Here is a 21,046-nt window from a genome sequence, read left to right as displayed (position 1 = left end):
CAACCCTTCCACTCTCCCTGCTTCCCCCCCACTCTCCCTGCTTCCCCACCACTCCCTACTCTCCCAGCACCCCACTCTCCCCTCCCCCTACTCTCCCACCACCCCATTCTCCCCTCCCCCTCTCCCCAACTCCCCTCCCCCTCCACCAACCCGCCCCACTCTCCCCCACTCCCTCCCCTCATTCTCCCCCCACTCCTCCCTCTCCCCCAGCCACCACTCTCCCCCTCCCCCACTCCCCTCACTCCTCCCCAGACCCCATTCTCCCCACTCTCCCCCCACCCATCCCCCACTCACCCATCCCCCACTCACCCATCCCCACCCATCCCCCACTCACCCATCCCCCACCCCTCCCCCACCATCCCCCCCACCCCACTCTCCACTCTCCCCCACCATCCCCCCCACCCCACTCTCCACTCTCCCCCACCATCCCCCCACCCCACTCTCCACTCTCCCCCACCCCACTCTCCACTCTCCCCCACCATCCCCCCCACCCCACTCTCCACTCTCCCCCACCATCCCCCCCACCCCACTCTCCACTCTCCCCCACCATCCCCCCCACCCCACTCTCCACTCTCCCCCACCATCCCCCCCACCCCACTCTCCACTCTCCCCCACCATCCCCCCCACCCCACTCTCCACTCTCCCCCACCATCCCCCCCACCCCACTCTCCACTCTCCCCCACCATCCCCCCCACCCCACTCTCCACTCTCCCCCACCATCCCCCCCACCCCACTCTCCACTCTCCCCCACCCCACTCTCCACTCTCCCCCACCATCCCCCCCACCCCACTCTCCACTCTCCCCCACCCCATTCTCCCACTCCCCCAACTCTCCTCCCACTCCCCCAACTCTCCCCCGGTTCTGCTCCTGCTGTTGACGTTAAGCTTCCATTACTGAATCTCAGTTGAAAGTGCAGCACAATGACAGTCGGCGAGTCACGGAACTATTAGTGAGCGAAAAATAAAACCCTCTAGTATTTCAAAAATTAATTAAACCGCATGCAATTTAGGGGGACGTTTATCTTGATTTGTCATAACAGCATTAATTCAAGGTCTTTAATTCACTTGGGGCCATATCTGTTACTCGGAATTAGCCGAGCGTCGTTTTAAGCTTTTTCCAGTCTCCAGAAAATAAAACTCTTGTTTTGTTGTATTTATTTTTTTTATCTGCAGCCTCTTCACCCCCTCCCTTTTCCTCCTGGTGTCCCTTTTGTCTGAGATAATGCAAAAAGCACCGCTTTATGTATCCCGTTCAAACGCTTGAAAAGAGTTCGCTTTCATTCTGATGTTGTGATTGATTGAGGTCCGAATTGTTGAAATATTAACGACCTTTTCGACTCGGCGTCCTCAAGAAAATTGAAACCAATTTTCTATCGTCACAGTCTGAGGACGGCTGGGGGTTAGTGGTGAGGTGGGGGGAATTAAACCCTCCTTGTTTTAATGAGTCGGAGCTGAGTTTGATGGGGAGGGGGAAGGTGTGAGATTGAACGAACAGGAGCAGGAATCATTAGGAGTCAGACTGATAGAGACTTAATTGAGCGCTTGGGGTTCCCGAAGCACCATCAAAGAGCGGTAAATGAACTTGAGGAATTCCCCCTGTTTGGTGCTATTTACATTCGAGTCACGCAGCTCCCAAAGTGAAAAAAAGTTTCAGCTAATGTTACACCCTTAGCCTTGTGTGCTCTCCCGCTTCCCATCTGTCCAGCCATAATTACCATTAAACAAAACAAAAATCCCCAGCAAAAAAACATTCCAATCAAATGCATAGACTTTTGTGAGTGGGTGGGGGGGAGTTGGTCACACGGAAATGTTACGAATATTAGAAATGTGTTTGAATAAAATGTATTTTAAACCACTAAGTTAGCAATTGCAGCTGATATCCAATTTGAAATACTTGGGCGTCTTAATTCTGTCAGGTCAACTTTCCCTCTCCCATTCTGCGTCCGTAACAATTCTATTGTTTCAACTCATTGAAGGTTATGTCCGCAGGTATTCAGGACAAAGTCTCTGTCGACAGTACAAACAGTCCTGTCGTGTGTATATTTTGTAAATCCATTTTCCCGAGCGGGTTTAGATGTCACTGTACATTATGACCTTGTCGTTCATGCTTTTCTTTTGTTGCTTTCACGTGGGGGGATGGGGTTAAAAACATATCCCCAAAATAAAATTCCCACCCCCACCCTAAAATATAAAGAAAATGGCGAGAGCAGTCCCTTCCAGCGGGATTTTGAGTGGTTAATGTTGCTCAGAAACTCACTGTCGGCGTCACACGAGCCATTAGAATTCAGCCACCAGTATGTCGATGTATATCTGAACTAATTAGTTTTGAGATGGAGTTTTGATTGAAGTTCTACAATCGATGCCTGTGTAAAATTTGTTTCTGGCGCGCCCTATTAAAGGCTATCTTAAGCGGGCAGCTTTACTGCGCTGTGTGTCGATAGTTTTAATAAACATCTTGAAGACTATTTTTCAATAAAGTGGCGACAGCAAATTAGTACAACGCGATATGACCGTCATTATTCAGAATGTTGGCACAAAAATAAGAAATAGCAGGGAGAGTGTATGGGGAGCATTATCATTTTAATTTAATTTATTTATTTGGTTGTCCAAATCCCTTCCCTTGAAATCGCCTGCCCGAATGCCTTTGGTTTAGTTTCATTACATCCACAGAGCACCAACGTGATGGGGAATGGCAGGCGATCCCAGTAAATTACTTTTCTCGTCAAATCGAAATTTCATTCTGGCTGTTAGGGAACGTCGAACTGAAGCAGATGAAGTCATTCTGAGTTGGGTCGCAGTTCCCCCCTCAGCAGATAAGGAAGTCTGAACACACATTTCATTACAGAACACAAGCGTCTGGAGCAATGAGAGGGAAATCTGCACTGTCCACGCTCTGCCTGAGAGAGTTAACCCTTGCACACCACAACAATTTCTTTTTTTAAGCGGGAGGTCATAGGGAGTGGGAGCATAGGGCGATGTCACAGGCATGGGAGGGATAAAGGTTCCAGCTCAAGATAAGGGCTTGTTGGAGTAAAGCATGCTTATGGGTTTTTCCCTGTTTGAAAACTGTTCATTTTGGGGCAGACTAACTCCCTCAATCCTTCTATGTGCAGATGGTTTAGCCCTATATCTGCTTCCTAACACAATTTCTTAGGTTGGATCCCACCCTGACTGATGGTGTTTCTTAATGGTAGCCTCTGTAAATTTGCAGAACATTTTAGTTCTTCCACAGGAGACTTCAGTGCTGGCTCCCCACTTAGTCAACTCGCAAAGGTAATCAGCTATTTAATATTCCATATAGTTGGGCTTCAAGGACAGTGATTCTTTGTGTTATGTCATTATTCTAACTCCATTTGAATGCGTTTATAAAAATGGTGCGAATAGTTATTTGGGGAGTTGGAATAAAAAGTGATTAACAAATAATGAAATGGTAATGTCTACGAAGTGTACAGTTCTAGACCAGAGGTCATGTATGCTAAGTACTGGGAGCCACACAATCTCTCTCCTTTCCTTCCAGTCAACATTCCCCTGTAAATCAGTAACTGTTGAAATGTTTCTCAGCAGCTGCTCGATAATAATGGTAATGTCTAACTGTTGTCATGCTTTTGTGTTTAGATTGTTTGGGAACAGTGGGGCGTGCAGTGCGTGTGGACAATCTATACCAGCCAGTGAGTTGGTCATGAGGGCACAAGGCAACGTCTATCACCTCAAGGTAATGGCATCTATTGTGCTTAGAGGAATTGCTGAACTGTCATTATCTGGACGATGTTTTTATCCCTCAGTTGATTACTATTGACATCTTTACTGGTTATAAAAATGATCACCCCTGGCTCACTGTTGCCCACACTGTAGATCGGTAGTTTGAAATGCTGAGATCAGTCACATAGTATAAAGCGGTGATGTGTAGAAATATTCACAGCATTGTTACAGGCCATTCAGCCCAGTACAGTCTCTAAGAGCCTCTTACTAATCTACTTTATTCCCTCCCTGCCCCCATCAGCATGACATTCTTTACTTTTGGATGTGTTTTCTACTTCATGCTGAGAAGGACTGTAATGTTTAACTTTTTAACTTTGTTTCTTTATTTTCTACTTTGTACCTAAGACTTTATATGTGAATACCTTTGAACCTAAGATGGTGCTGGGAATAGTGACATTCTACACTTTTCACTTTTGTACTTGAGTACACATGACAATAAAATTTAACTCTAATTCTGTCTCATTAACTTTTATATTGCTCACATCGGCTAAATTTGTGGTAACAAATTTCACATTCTTCATTTACTCATGAGGGTAGATGTTTTTGCTGAATTCCTTTATTTGATTTATTACTATCATATTTACAGCTCTGTAATTGGAAACATCTCTGGTATGTTCACCCTTTCAAACCCCATCAAAATTTTAAAGATCTGTATTAGGTAACTCCTCGGCAGCCGCCTTTTTCTTGAGAAAAGATTTGCAGCCATTGTGTAAGAGGGTTGAGTTTATCTGAAGACTATTGCTTGGTAACTAAACAAATGCTGCTTTTGGTTTCTGCCTTCCCTACAGTGCTTTACTTGTGCCACTTGCCGGAATCGTCTTGTCCCTGGAGACAGGTTTCACTATATCAATGGCAGTTTATTCTGTGAACATGACAGACCCACGTCCCTTATCAATGGACATTTGAATCCACTTCAGAGCAATCCTCTACTATCCGACCAGAAGGTAAGCTTAGGTCCTGTGTAGCTTCTGCCTCCTTTTTATACTTTATACTCAAGGTGAGAAGATTCAATGAAGGGAGTCATAATAGTTTTGAATTAATTTGGAGACTTATGCAGAGCAAATTGCAATTCATCTTCAATTTGAAGTCTGGTCTTTTGTTGAATGTTAAATATGAAGATATAATAATGTGTAGCATGAAAACTCAACATTAAACAGAATTGTATTTTGTTCCTTTAATTAAAATAGCCAGGTGGTAAGAGTTGTGCTATGTGATGTAACTTTTCTGTGATATTGATGTAACATGATGGGATGCTCCAGCAAGGTCATTCCATGTGTACCAGCTTGTTTTTGATTAGACTTACAGTGTGGAAACAGGCCCTTCGGCCCAACAAGTCCACACCGACCCGCCGAAGCGCAACCCACCCATACCCCTACATATACCCCTTACCTAACACTATGGGCAATTTAGCATGGCCAATTCACCTGACCCGCACGTCTTTGGACTGTGGGAGGAAACCGGAGCACCCGGAGGAAACCCACGCAGACACGGGGAGAACGTGCAAACTCCACACAGTCAGTCGCCTGAGGCGGGAATTGAACCCAGGTCCCTGGCGCTGTGAGGCAGCAGTGCTAACCACTGTGCCACCGTGCCGCCCAAACTGTTTTTTGGTGTACCTCGGCTTTGGAGTAAAGTGCAGTATCTGCTTTGGTGCTGGCTTCTGCGCGTGGTGCGTGCTCTCCTCCTGCCACCAATAAATAAATAAAAATGTTTTATTGGCAAAGATGAGACTCAAATCATTTTGCACTACCAGTGGGTGGATCTCATTGACATGTTTCAACCTGACGCAGTGAATGTTTGATGTAAATGCTCCCCTACTTTCACCACTTCTTTGCTCCTTACTTAGTTATAGAAAAACAAACACCCAAGCTATTTTATATTGTGAAAGCTGCAACAGATTTGAGAAGGAAGCGTTCTTTGGACAGTTTATGAGAAATGTTGAGTGATGTAATGGGATCGAGGTAGTCCATACCCTAGCAGATTCAATTTGGAAGCACTCGCTACAGAGTCAATGTTATTCTGCATTGCTTCATATTGTTCCTTATTATTGATCAGCATTTCTATCATGATCTGAGTAACTTGTTAGATAGGCTGAAATCAAATTAAATATCACAATGTTTCATATTTTCCATAATGAAGTTTCTCATAATGGGGGGGGGGTGAATTATATTCATGAGTTAGTAGTCTTGTCTCATCAAAGTTGCAGATGTTATGCAATCCTTCGACCGCAACCTTTACTCTCTTTTAGTGACTCTGCCTGACACCCAACGTTCCTTGCATCATCCAGTTAGTAGGAATGACTCTTTATCCTTCTGTCCCTGTCCTTTTGAGGTACAAACAATGACTGCAGATGCTAGAAAACAGATTCTGGATTAGTGGTGCTGGAAGGGCACAGCAGTTCAGGCAGCATCCAAGGAGCAGTACTGCTCCTTGGATGCTGCTTGAACTGCTGTGCTCTTCCAGCACCACTAATCCAGACCCTGTCCAGCACCACTAATCCAGACCCTTCACTATCCCATGACTCAGCTTCTAATTTAGACTCTTGACCTGCTATTCCAGTGCACATTGATATGGGAAAAGTATATTGAGAGGAAAGACTGCAATAGAATCAAAATGTTTCTGATTTAATGTGCAAATTATCTTGAGTGCTGAATTAAGGCAAAAAAAAACTCCCATCAGAACTGGTTTGCATATTCCTTGAATCTTATGTGTCATTGATTTTACCAATTTGGACATCCTGGAAGAATTTAGTTTCTGATGTTGACACTCAGATTCATATAATGGTTTATCTTGGATTGAGAGTGAGGTATGTTGGTCCCTTATTGATAACACAGTTTCTGTATAAATAGCACTATAGTGGTGTCACTAGTTTATATGCCTCTGATTTTAGACATATTTTCAAATGTCCTCCCTCTTAGTCCCTTAGCAGATATGTGTATACTTAAACACAAGTTGTAATGGGATACTTTAGTGAGAAACCATGTTTCCAATTCAAAAGAGGATGAGGTGAGTCTAAAGATTGTAAATTATCTGTCCAGCAAGGAAAGTAAATGGCAAAAGCTTGTATGTGGAGGTGGCCAAGTATTCCAACTACCACACGTGCTTTTCTTTCCTATTTGCAACATAAATGGGTGCAGTGGGAATCTGAAGAGGTCCAAGTTTTGTCTAGAAATTGTCACTTGCTCTAGAACTGTGGTTCAGGACAGAAGCATTGCCCTCGCCAACAGATTGATTCATTGGGAGCTACCTGGGATCTGGTGTGACACTGGGTGTTTGAATCTGGTTGAATCTCAGCCTGATCCACTACTTCCTACCACCAGCCTTTCAAATTCTGCAGATGATTCACTCATGATTTAAATGGCGAAGTGGAGTCAACAACACTGGAAGGGTTAATCGTGTGGAATTTTAACAAGTGTTAAACAGATGGGTTTTTTTTTCCCTTCTCAACTTCAGAGTAATGTCAACAATTCTGTGCCAAACGCAGCCTTGCCTTTTAAAGGTCCTTTTCCCCCCGTCTCCACTTTTAACCTTGTGTTCTTTGGGAAGTTTAGGAAAGATGGCAATTTCTGCCGCACACCCTCCAGTTAGACAGCTCCTTCGCCCCCACCCTTACTCTCCACCTCTTTGTGTTACTAACTAAACAGGACTCTGCTCTGGTAGGCAAAGTACTGTCAAGGACAGAAAGAAAGCCTGATAAGTTTTTGTTCCTTAAAACAAAATGCAAAACATTTCCATTAAAACAGCATAATTGGTGTTGTCTCTGTCGATAGGGGCCGACATTTGATGTTCATTTATTAAATAGGCGCTAGGCTGCTCCCTAATCTCTTTGTTCAAGACAGACAAATTACCTTTCTCACACTGTGGTCAAACTCAGGGGAATTATAGCTCAATGCCTCAGCTAGTTTAATTAGCCTGCAAGTGGGGGGTTGCAAATTGCTAATGCACCTCAGGCTTTTAGTAGCTCGATCAGAGGGTGAAACAGGGAAATGCACTAAACTGATAAAAATTCTAACTGGTGAAATGTCAAGAAAATAGAACTTTTATTTAAAATAAAATTGACTTGTGTATTTAGCCAGCTTATTGGGTGTTGGTTGCTGTATTGTTTGGAAAGCAGGCATTACTCTGTCAACTGCGACACTGTTTGCCTCACCAGTTCAGTCTCTCTCTGTCTAGAAAAAAACTTTTGAGTGTTTTTTTTGCCGTGCACTGTAATCTGGTAAACAATATTTGTGCCTTTTCTCTCTACCCCATTGTAAATGGTTGCAGACTGCGGTTTCAGTGGTGGTGTGCAGTCTGTTGAACCCAGTCTGTGTTCCATTCTTCCCTGTTTGACTTGAGTAAAATGAAAGCAAGGCTTCCATTTTGCAGTTACGTTCACCCATTTGGTACATAACTTTTTATCAATTTTTTTTGTTTGATTATAAAATAGTCAAATCCATTATTTGTTTAGCGCACACTAACTGATTCCACATCGGATTATTTAAGTTATGTAAAATCTTAAGTAGTCTGAAACTGACAGCTGCCTAGAATGAATGTTATGAGCCTGACTGTTTATGTTCTGGCTGAAATTCCAGCAATCTAGTTGAAAAAGGGATTAATGAAATGGAGATGTTTATATCGATAACGCGACACGTCTTGGCCATACCGTTCTGAGTGAAATCAGCTTTTTCAGTTCAAAACTTTCAATGAAATGAAAATTGGGAAATAGTGTAAGCATCCAAAAAAAATGATTGTGTGTATTTCCTGCAAATTCTTCTTGGTATAACGGGTCTTGGGGGCATTTTGGGAGAGGGGTGCACTTTCCCCTCTCCTTGAGCTGACTTTTCTCACTGTTTTCATCTGCAGGTTTGCTGAGATGGTTTTGAGCAGTGCAGAATGCGTGCCTTCATCTTTTCGATCTGGCTCATCGCAGGTGGACCCCACTTTGTTCCAGTAGACAGTCATGTTTTTTGGCTGGTTTCAATGCCAGGTACACGACGACATTGCACACTTATATACCCTTGCTAGTTTGCTCTCACCAAGCTGTTCTTGCATTAAAAGTGACTTGAGGACACCAGATTATGGACTCCGTGAACCCGGGCTAATGAGACTGTTCAGAAAGGGGGTGGGGAGGCAAAAATACATATGGCCCATTTTGGAGGACATCTGGAATAATGACAAATTAAACTAATTACTGGAGGTTTTGAGATGTGCTTTGTACCTACATTAATGATTAGCAGGGCACTGGCCTCGGGATTCCCCCTCCTCCCTGTATTCTATTTTCTTTACGACATCCTTGCAAAAAATTGTGTTGGCTCTTTGTATTTCTAAGTGTTGTATTGACAATGTGTTTATTGCTATTATTATTAATAAAGAGGCGGCATTGGGAGAAAAAAATCCAGTGATTTTGTGGTAGTTCTCTATCATATAAACACTTTTAGTGGTTCTCTGTACAATAACATGTATGTATGCATGTATGTGATTTGTCAAATGTTGCTTCTCCCCCTCCAACCCCCAGCAAAACCATCCCAGCTTTCTAGTGTCTAATGTAGGACTTTAAGAATGGAAATTTTATTTGTGATATTTTCAAAAAAAAACATTTGCTCTAGTATGGTGTATTTAAATAATAAAAAGCTTGAACTGGGGAAAGATGAATTGTGTGTGTTCTTAAATAAACTTAAATAAGCACCACAAGCTCCAGTTCCATTTCAGTAAAACTGGTAGAAATATTTTTTAATATGTCAACTTTTAATGAGTTCCGTCTATTTAGTATTGGCTACAATGAGAAAACGCTTTATGTACTCTAGATTATAGACCTATTACGTTACAAATGTCATTTGTGCTCAGATAATCCATATGCAAGCAGTAAAGTAGTGTCTTTGATCTGTTTATAGTAATGGGGGAGGAGCGCGGGTGAGTGGTAATGGATCTGAAAACCTTAAATCTAAACGAGAGTATCATAAATCACTGAAGTCATGTTTGGAAGTATTTAGCACCAGAAGTTTTCAAGAGAAAAGGTATGAATGAACTTTCGGTGGAGGGGGCTATAAGTTGGAGAAAATCGTGCCACAATTGGTATTGCACAGAGAGAGGCTGCTCAGACCTGCATTCTATCATTGAAATGCATGTCCTGATAGGTTAATACAAGGTTTTCACCCGGAACAAACAAGGAACACAATGTTCTATAAATCAGGGCAGCACTGAGTCCAGTTTAAAAAGCCATTAACTGAGGGCAGGAATTGACAGAAATGACCTGCTTTTCTGTCTCTGGTTTCTTCTTAAGTGACAGTGACACTGTGTTAATGTGGGAGAACTCTGACACTTATCACAGGACACTGTTTAAAAACCAGTATTTGCCTATTGCTTTTAGGGGATTTTTTTTGTTACAAATGCCTTTTTAAACAAAAGCACCTGGACATTTTTTTGGCGTTATGCAACTGGATCATGCTGGTTTTTTTTAAAAGGTTTTAAAATCTCTGTTACAAGTAAAATGTGATGATAGATTCAGAAGTTGGGCTCACACATAAGCTGAAAACTACATACTCCTGATTTACCTGGATTTCCTGCAAGTAACCCAAGTCGTGTTGAGAAGCAGGATATTGCTAATGGCTAAAAAATAAGTAGCAATGTCTTTAATGTAAAGACTTATGATCTATTGAGATCTTTTAGCTGATTTAGATCTACTTATTGAAAATTTGTTTGCTGAAATCTTTTATATCCTATTGTTTTGGCCTAAAGTGATCACTTGCTTCAGTTTCTATTCGGAGGTATCTCCGGCCATTTATTACATTAAGGGTGTCATACTCTATTGTTATTTTCTCTCTCCTTTTGTAAGGCACTCCTTTTAAAACCCTATCTTTCTGCACAAGCATTTGGTCACCTGTCCTAATGTCTGTGCAACATACTGTGAATCCTGGTTTGTAACATTTACTATGAAGTGCATGGTGAATTGTACTACATCAAAGCTGCTATATGAATGTAAGTTGTAAGCCTCTGAAACCTAATAGAGGGTTTTTTTTTAAAAGCTTCTGTTTTCTGACTGGTTACAGAATCACAGAGTCAGAGAGATGTGCAGAATGGAAACTGACCCTCGGGTCCAACTTGTCCATACCAAACCCAGATGTCCTAATCTAATCTAGTCCCATTTGCCAACACTTGGCCCATATCCTTTTAAACGCTTCCTATTCATGTACACATCCAGATACTTTTTAAATGTTGTGATTGTACCTGCCTCCACCACTTCCTCTGGCAGCTCATTCCATATACGTACCACCCTCTGCGTGAGAAAGTTGCCCCTTAGGTCCCTTTCATATCTTTCCCCCCCTCATGCTAAACCTATGCTCTCTAGTTCTGGACTTCCCCCACCTCAGGGTAAAGACCGGGGTCGAATGACCTTTCATCAGACTTTATTTGCTGTTATTATGTCTTACTGATCAGAGCATTGACCCTTGAAATAGCAGCGAGTAAAACCCCAGCACCTGACACATAAGACCATAAGACATAGGAATGGAAGTAAGGCCATTCAGCCCATTGAGTTCACTCCACCATTTAATCCCAAACTGCTGTAGTCCCACCTGCCAGCACTTGGCCCATATCACCTAAACCCTTCCTATTCATATACCTATCCAAATGCCTCTTAAATGTTGCAATTGTACCAGCCTCCACCATTTCCTCTGGCTGCTCATTCCATACATGTACCACCCTCTTGGTGAAAAAGTTGCCCTTGAGGTCTGTTTTATATCTTTCTCCTCTCACCGTAAACCTATGCCCTCTAGTTCTGGACTCTCCGACCCCAGGGAAAAGACTTTGTCTATTTATCCTACAAAATCCTCATAATTTTGTAAACCTCTATAAGGTCACCCCTCAGCCTTTGATGCTCCAGGGAAAACAGCCCCAGCCTGTTCAGCCTCTCCCCATAGCTCAAATCCTCCAACCCTAGCAACATCCTCATAGATCTTTTCAGAACCCTTTCAAGTTTCACAACATCTTTCTGATAGGAAGGAGACCAGAATTGCACGCAATATTCCAACAGTGGTCCAACCAATGTCCTGTACAGCCGCAACATGACCTCCCAACTCCTGTACTCAATACTATGACCAATAAAAGAAAGCACACCAAATGCCTTCTTCACTATCCTATCTACCTGTGACTCCATTTTCAAGGAGCTATGAATCTGCACTCCAAGGTCTCTTTGTTCAGCAACACTCCCTAAGACCTTACCATTAAGTGTATAAGTCCTGCTAAGATTTGCTTTCCCAAAATGCAGCACCTCGCATTTATCTGAATTAAACTCCATCTGCCACTTCTCAGCCCATTGGCCCATCTGGTCAAGATCCTGTTATAATCTGAGGTAACCTTCTTCGCTGCCCACTACACCTCCAATTTTGGTGTCATCTGCAAACTTACTAACTCTACCTCTTATGCTCACATCCAAATCATTTATGTAAATAACAAAAAAGTAGAGGACCTAGCACCGATCCTTGTGGCACTCCACTGGTCACAGGCCTCCGGTCTGAAAATCAGCCCTCCACCACCACCCCCTATCTTCTACCTTTGAGCCAGTTCTGCATCCAATTAGCTAGTTTTCCCTGTATTCTGTGAGATCTAACCTTGCTAACCAGTCTCCCAAGGGGAACCTTGTCGAATGCCTGACTGAAGGCCACATAGATTACATCTACCGCTCTGCCTTCATCACTCCTCTTTATTACTTCTTCAAAAAACTCAATCAAGTTTGTAAGATATGTTTTCCCACGCACAAAGCCACGTTGACTATCCCTAATCAGTCCTTGCCATTTCAAATACATGTACATCCTGTCCCTCAGGATTCCCTCCAACAACTTGCCCACCACCGAGGTCAGGCTAATTGGTTGATAGTTCCCTGGCTTGTCCTTACCACCCTTCTTAAACAGCGGCACCATGTTAACTAACCTCCAGTCTTCTAGCACCTCACCTGTGACTATCGATGATGCAAATATCTCAGCAAGAGGCCCAGCAATCACTTTTCTAGCTTCCCACAGAGTTCTTGGGTACACCTGATCAGGTCTTGGGGATTTATTCATCTTTAACCATTTCAAGACATCCAGCACTTCCTCCTCTGTAATCTGGACATTTTGCAAGATGTCACCATCTATTTCCCTACATTCTATATCTACCATATCCTTTTCCACAGTAAATACTGATGGAAAATATTCATTTAATATCTCCTCCATTTTCTGCGGCTCCACACAAAGGCTGCCTTGCTGATCTTTGAGGGCCCCTATTCTCTCCCGAGTTATCCTTTTGTCCTTAATGTATTTGTAAATACCCTTTGGATTCTCCTTAATTCCATTTGCCAAAGCTACCTCATGTCCCCTTTTTGCCTTCCTGATTTCCCTCTTAAGTATACTACTATTGCCTTATACTCTTCTAAGGATTCACTCTATCTATCCTGTCTATACCTTATATATACTTCCTTCTTTTTCTTAACCAAACCCTCAATGTCTTTAGTCATCCAACATTCCCTATACCTACCAACCTTTCCTTTCACCCTAACAGGAATATACTTTCTTTGGATTCTCATTGTCTCATTCCTGAGGCTTCCCATTTTCCAGCCATCCCTTTACTTGCGAATATCTGCCCCTAATCAGCATTTGAAAGTTCTTGCCTAATACTGTCGAAATTGGCCTTTCTCTAATTTAGAACCCGATGTACCCCACATTACATTAGGGCCATTCTCAGTACCAGAAATTTGGCTGTTCGTGCTACATTCTCCTGAGAATCCATCGTCCCCTACATTTTCTGAAACAGCATACTTGTTTGAAATGGGGATAGCCACAGGAGATTCCTGCACTACCTACCTACTTCTCCTACCTTTTCTGGAGTTAACCCATCTTTATGACTGTATCTGCAGCTTTTCTCCCTTCCTATAACTGTCATCCATCACATCCCAGCTCTTGTAAATTTCTCATTGCCTCTACCTGCTGCTCCAACTGATCCATGCGATCCGATATGATTCGCAACCAAAGGCACTTCCTGTAGACAAAATCATCAGTAACATGGAAACTCTTCCTAAACTCCCACATCTGACAGAAAGAGCACATCACTCTATTAAAGACCATTTTTGCTCCTTCACAATATATAGACCCAGAAAATAGCACCATCTTATTGCTCTAAAAAACAGTGCTCCAGGCTAACTTAGTAATTATGGTGTATGTTTTTAAAATTTAATCAAGAGACAGATCTCAATAAACATATAATCAAGAAAGAACCCACTCTACTCACTACTGTAGACTTACAGCAAGTGACATGCTAAAAACTAGACACTTCTTGAGCAGTGGCATAATGGTTTTGTTACTCGGCAAGTAGTCCAGAGACTTGGATTCAGGGGTTCAAATTCTACCACCTAGGGAAATTTAAAAATAGGTCAATAATTGTATTGGTAATGGTGACCATGGATTGTCATTGAAAACCTTTCGGGTTCATTAGCTTCTTTTTTGGGAGGAAATCTGCAAACCTGCCACGTGGGTCTCCATGTCACTCTGGAGTCTCAGCAGTCTGGTTATCTCTTAACTGGCCTGTGAAATGACCAGGCAAATAAACCTGTTGGCAAGAAGGTGGATCACCTATCACATGGTGCTTGGATAGGCAATAGATGCTAATCATGTCCATATTCTGTGAAGGCAGTAAAAAGTGGATTTCCATATGGTATTCGTAAGTGCCACATTATGAATAGTGACAGGACACTATCCCTCCTTTTCAGTGTTGAATATACTATGTTGATAAAGTGAATATATTACAGGTTTACAAGCTCTGGATTTAACAAGTCAATAAACGGTGATGATAGAACTGAAACCGATGTTGGCCAGGTTGATGTGGATGTATGAACAGGTAGTAGGTGAGGAGCAGGAATAGGGCATTTACTCCATCAATCCTTGTATGACATTCAATAGATCATGGTTGATCTGATTTTGGACTCAGCTGTACCCCCTTAACATGCATAGTTTCTTGACTAGGATATCATTATAAATCAGCCTTAAAAATACTCAAAAGTCCTTCCATCCACTGCTCTCTGAATAAGAGAGTTCAACAGACTCAACCCTCTGATTAATATAACTGCTCCTCATCTTTTCTCCTAAATAAGAGGCCCATTACTTTTCAATTATATCCCTCACACATCAGAATACATCCTTTCAACTTCCACCATGTCAAGTATTCCCAGGCTCTCAAATATTTTGATAAGATCGCCCCTCACTTCTCTAAATTTCAATGGATTCAGGTCCAACCTGCTCAATCGTTCCTCTGAACCCCTCATCCCAGGTATCAGTTGAGCATTAATTAAACAGCTTTTAAATTAATTGTGTCTGTCCTTGAAAACTTTACAATGTACTCTTGATGTAGTCTCACCAATGGCCATGTATGACCTCAACAACACTTCACTACTTCCAAATCCATTCCCTTTGCAATAAACAACAATATTCCATTTGCCAGACACCTAGATTGGTGCTTCCCCATTACATTGAAAATAAATCTCAAATAGCCAACTAGATTTTATAAAACAGGGACTTAATTCAATGAAAGCATTACTGTTAATTCACTGAAAGCATTACTGATTAATTCCTATACTTTAACCTCTCTTCAAAGCAATTTATTGCCATGGGAAAAATAAGTAATGGTAGAAAGACTAGAAATGAAAAGCAATTAGAACTCTTTGGGAGGACAGGGGATACTCACTGTGTTTTCAGAGGAACTGTCTGTGTATTAAAGGTGTTCAGATGATGACAGTATATCGTGTGTCATCTTCTTCCCTGATGTATTGCATGTTTCTTTAATGGAGGAGTTGACCCACTATAACACATCTGTTCAGCAACCCCTGAAATGACCCTCTGGAAAGTGGATAATCCAGACTCTCTGAAATGTAGCCCTGTTACAAGGCAGCCTATAAAATTCTAATATAAACATCAATGGAACCTGATTTTATAGAGCTCTTGTTATGAAAAACCAGCTTGTTCTTCTAAAAGCTTTGTTAATTCCTAGAGCTAAAACTTGCTTAGATGAGCTGTCTGGTACAGATGATAATGAGTATAATTTCAACAGCTAGTGGATAGTTAACATTCTCCCTTTGAATCAAAACATCTCCATTATTTCTACGCAGTCCTCTGTTGTCCTACATAATTTTTCCTGCCATATTGTCCTATTTTTACATGTACCTAATAAATTAAATTACCTGAAAATTGTATTTCCTCATTTGCCATTCTACATTGGAATGACTCCTTCTGATACACAGCCAGATAGATTACTATAGTCCAGAGATTAATCATGTGACATTTAAGTCAGAGTAGCTATATTCTCTTGCAGAAAGGAAGATGTCTGCTAAAATTGCATGATGCATGTGTAAATTCTAACTATGTTGTAGTTCACTGTTTACATCCACTGAGTGCTTCATTAAAACATAGAATATAGGAACAGGAGTAGGCCATTCAGCCCTTCAAGGCTGTTCCGTCATTCAACATGATCATGTCTGATTATCTAACTCTACCCTGTTCCATCATTCATCTTGTATGTTTTCCTTTAGCCCTAAGTATTCTTATCTTAACACCTTCTTGAAAAATATGGGGTAATGTTTGAATTCCTGTGAATGAGATGGTAACTTCTTCCAGATCCATTAATTAGTTCATTCATTGAGCCTTCAATTTCCTAAACTCTGAAATCTTCCTAAGCCTGACCACCTTTCCTCATTTAAGATGGTTCTTAAGTTTTCCAAGTTTGTAGTCACCTTCCTAGCATCTCCTGATGTTGCTCATTGTTTGATGGTCCTGTGACTGTTTGGGCCACTTTACTATGTATAATGTGCTACGTAAAAGTTACTGTTGACATTTTTTTATTGAATGTGGAGAGATGATGGCGTAGTGGTGTTATTATTAGCTATCCTCTGCTAAACTTCTGGGGAACTGAATTTGAATCCTACCATTGCAGATAATGGAATTTGAATTCAATAATAATCTGGAACTAATAATCTACTGATGACCATGAAACCATTGCCAATAGTCAGAAAAATTCATCCGATGCACTAATGTCCTTTAGGGAAGGAAACTGACATCTTTACCTGGTCTGGCATACATGGGACTCCAGACCCACAGCAATGAGATTGACTCTCAACTGCTCTCTGAAGTGGTTTAGCAAACCACCCAGTTCAAAGGCAACTAGGGATGGACAGATATCCCTGGAGATTTCCCTATTTGCATTTTCTTCCTGAGAGCTTGGTCTTGGCAAGATACCTTCTTGAGTAGAAAAGAAACGTGACCATGGTGGAGGTCCATCAAGAAAGTATCTAAGGAGAAACAGCATCTTGGCTTTTTTTGAAGCTTTTAGTACTCCCAAGTTGAGTTTTATATTGCTCTCCTGAATTCTAATATTTTTGGTTTCCATTGCAATAGTAAAGGTAAAGTCATCATATTTCCATTCCCTTATTAGAGAGAGATGATTTTTGGTAAGTTTTTAATCTAAGGGTCACCACACCTCAGGCAAGGGTGAGATTGCAGAAGGCAGGACCTACCCACAGCTGGTGCAGGAATTAAATCCACACTGTTGGTTTCACAAAAACCTGCTATCCAGTTACTGTGCTAACTGACCTTCAGTATAATACTCCAAATATGTATCACTTCTTAAGCAAAGCATAGACACATTGATACAAATCTCAAACGTTCAACTTAGAGTGATAGAAAATGCTGGACAAGTCCATTAGGAGACATCTGTTGGTATTTTAAGAAGCTTTAACTTCTCAATCTACTCCTAAAATGCATTAGTGGCAATACTGCAGTGAATTATTTTTCATAAATCTGCACTTCATTTTGTTTACTCAATGGCTAGCCTGTGGGCATTGTACATGGTTCTTGGCTGCTGCAGGGTATTGAAGGCCTAATCATGAATTTCCATTGCTGTACAGTTTTTAATGGCAGGCTGAAATATGTATTAATCACATATTACAATGTAAACAAAAAAAAATTGCTCCAAGAAAAGACTGGTTTTATGATTCACCAACAGATCATGCTGTGGTTTGGGCTGCAATAATTGTCTGAACTTATTTGTTTTCATCTACATGACTAACTGTGAGTGAGAAGTGCTGGGATCTTGCAAGCTTTCGCCAGTGCCTCTGCATCAAATCTAATATGAGAGAGGAATGGCTAAAATAATTCTGAAACCCACTGAAATACAGGAAGGAGTAGTGGGGAAATCTAAAATATCTAAAATAGAATTTGCTTGCTGCTGTCTCTTTTGACTTACTTGTGTGATTTAGATAATTGTGGTTCAACCCCAAACCAGAGAATTGATACATAAGTGCAACATCAAAAGATGACACCTTTTAACCAAATCTTGGAACTGACTACAAAGGATCCCGTTGCACTAACTAGAAGGAAAACAAAGAAACTCCTTCTCCCTGAACAATCCTTCAACCAATGTTATTAAAAAAGATGATTTGATTTTACATCATTATAATTTGAGTGACTTTGCTATGAGAGAATTGGCTTAATTTTCAAGTAATCACATTTCAAAAGTATTACAACAAAAATACACAATTTATTAAAGACTTGCAATCCCCATTTCACAATCAAGTGCAAGACAAGAAACCTTGACACAATATCATTGTTCAGCAATGTTCAAGTTCTGTACTACTGAATGCCTATTTGAAAAGTACTTAATTGGCTGTCTGGCGCTTTGGAATGTGAAAGGTAATATCTGGATGAAGGTTCCTTCTTCTCTCTTTCAATCTGCTGCATCCCTTCTTTGCTTGGTCTGAACCAGATGATGGAAGACTGCTTGATGCTGAGCTGAGTTCAGATAACCTGCTTCCACGTACTTTCACCTCCCCCAACTCACCCCATTCCTTGCTGGAACCTTTATCAATGGCTTTTGTTATCTCGAGAACCAACTTGTCCAATGTCTTTCTCGGTGACCTGTCACCACTTGGCTTTCATGAGGGTCCAACTTGCTCAAAGCTCCTTCACCTGTATCTATGACTGGAGACATGTTCATCTATTGACCTGCTCCTTGCTAATTAGCAATTAACTTTTAGCCCTCCAATGTGTTTCAGTTTGAATTATTTTCATGGTTTTCCACCACCCTATTCACCTTGCCCTCTCAGCATTACATTCCCTTCTGCTTCCTGTTTCTGGCTGCATTCCCACAGGAACTTCTTGCCTAAATCCTTCTGGGATTCTTCTCAAAACTACCCAGCTGCGTTTCCAGTTATGTCCTTTCACTTGTGCCCTTTACTTTGTCTCAGCCTCAGTTATGCTTTGGGACGTTATATAAATATGTGGCTTTTTCTGTTGTTGAACCGTCAGTCAGTCTGAGATGGTGAGAAGGGTGTTGTAATTAGTCTCAATGCAACTGTGCTTTTCTCTGTGACACTGTCCTGGATGCCTTGGTGAAGTGTGCAGACCCTGGGAGCAGCAAGGATGTTCTGATGGATATTCTGATTTAATAGTTTCCTGGTACCCATGTCTATACTACTAGAGAAAAGTAAAGGGGGGGGGGGGGGGGGTGGAATTAGGACATTTGAAACAATATCTTAAGATTCCTTCTGACTGGAATAAGTAACAAAAATAAGTTGAGTCTCTGATCCTGGCATATAAGCCAGCCAATTTACACAGAAAAGGGAAAAGCTGCTCCTATAGGTCGTAGTGAATCATCCTGAACATGCTTTTCAAGGATCATCTCTTGTTTTGTGGGAACCTGGTGAGACACCAAGATATAATTGTTTTGTACTGAGGGATAGGAATGGTGTGGAACTGAAAGGGCATTTGCATCAAATTATTCCATGAAAATCTAAAATGACTGGCTAATTGATGCTTTAATTTTTTACATCTGCCCAACAAAGAAAGAATCTAAGTATACTGGTGAAAAACATCTGGGTTAGTTCTCCTTCTTTCTCCTGCTCCCTCCCCCTCCTTCATATTGGCTTTGGGTTACTCACTCATAGTTATGTGTTTCTTGCTGTCATAACAACTACAACTGCTCCCAGCGAGACTATGGTATTTACAGAGATTTAAAACTTTATTTATTTTAGTTGTGTTGGCAATGACTGAGAGCTGACAGAAAATCAATTCCAACATTTTATTTTGCATTCTGCACACTTGAGAAATTTCAACACCAGTTCTTTACCTAATACTCGAGTTATTTGAAATGATTACAAACAATAGACAGACAGGAGCAGCGTGTGAGTGAATCCTCTGTGCTCTTAATAAAAAAAAAACACCTACCTAAGAAGCTGCAGCCAAACAGCTTAAATAAATTTGTTTGAAATAATTTGCATTTTGCTATGCAGCGGAGCACTGGTGAAACCAAATGCATTCCTTCAGCATCTTCTCAATTCAAAGAGGGAAAGGTGTGATCAGTGCCCAGAATCAGGTTCTGATCACTCTAATGGACAATGATTAAGCTTAGATTTTGTGATGCAGTGGTAAAGTGCCTACCTCTAGATCAGAAGGCCTAGGTTCAAGCCCTGCCTGATCCATTGGTGTGTCATAACATCCCTAAAGAGGTTATTTTAAAAATAGCTCAGCTCCTCCCCTCTCCCACCTGGGATGTGATGCTCAACGATGTCAGAGACAGTTATACAGGGGCCTTGCTTCTGTGAATGTGGATGATCCATCTATCATCAGAGAAGCTGGGATTGCTCTCCACTGAGCACAGGGTTTGAGCTATAGGGAGAGGCTGAATTGGCTGGCACTATCTTTCCTTGGAGCATCGGAGGCTGAGGGGTGACCGGAACTCTACTGAAAAACAAATTGAGTTGGACCCCATTTACCACCCCCTGAGAAAAAGAACAGGAAATGACATCACCATCAAAAATGACATCACCACAGAACCAACCCAAAGAAACCCAAACATATAAAAAGAAAACAGGAATCATCAGCAGTGCTTCTTTCGGAGGCTCACTGAAGATATTATTTGGTATGGTGACGAAACATCTGAAAATGAACCTTCCAGCTTAGTGAGCAAACCTACATCCAGAACCTCAACCTGAGCTACAAATCTTCTCAAAACTCACAATCATGAGCGACATGGATAGGTTGAAGAGTCAAGGTTTTTTCCCCAGGCTAAGGGAATCTCAAACTAGAAAGCATAGGTTTAGGTGAGAAGAAAAAGATTTAAAAGGGGTCTAAGGGGCAACTTTTTCATGTAGAAGGTGGTGCGTGCATGGACTGAACTGCCAGAGGAAGTGGGGGAGGTTGGTGCAGTTACAACATTTAAAAGGCATCTGGATGAGTATATGAATAGGAAGGGTTTAGAGGGATATGGGCCAAATGCTGGCAAAAAGGTTAATTTAG

General features: G+C 41.5%; 1 protein-coding gene across 3 annotated transcripts in view; it reads left to right on the top strand.

Moving 5' to 3' along the window:
* The window catches only part of lmo4 (LIM domain only 4), a 38,312-nt gene extending 28,926 nt beyond the window's left edge, over positions 1 to 9,386 (top strand). For all 3 annotated transcript variants that reach the window (XM_060830620.1, XM_060830618.1, XM_060830619.1), the window contains exons 3-5: positions 3,615 to 3,711; positions 4,547 to 4,702; positions 8,604 to 9,386. In XM_060830620.1, the coding sequence (XP_060686603.1) occupies positions 3,615 to 3,711; positions 4,547 to 4,702; positions 8,604 to 8,612 (262 nt within the window). In that variant the 3' untranslated portion in view covers positions 8,613 to 9,386. The remainder of the gene's footprint in view (positions 1 to 3,614; positions 3,712 to 4,546; positions 4,703 to 8,603) is intronic.
* The last annotated feature ends 11,660 nt before the right edge of the window (positions 9,387 to 21,046 follow it).

This window comes from Hemiscyllium ocellatum, chromosome 9 (assembly GCF_020745735.1).
Source record: "Hemiscyllium ocellatum isolate sHemOce1 chromosome 9, sHemOce1.pat.X.cur, whole genome shotgun sequence".
Taxonomy (NCBI): domain Eukaryota; kingdom Metazoa; phylum Chordata; class Chondrichthyes; order Orectolobiformes; family Hemiscylliidae; genus Hemiscyllium; species Hemiscyllium ocellatum.
Note: the sequence above shows the minus strand (reverse complement) of the source record. Positions and strands in the feature narration are given on the sequence as shown.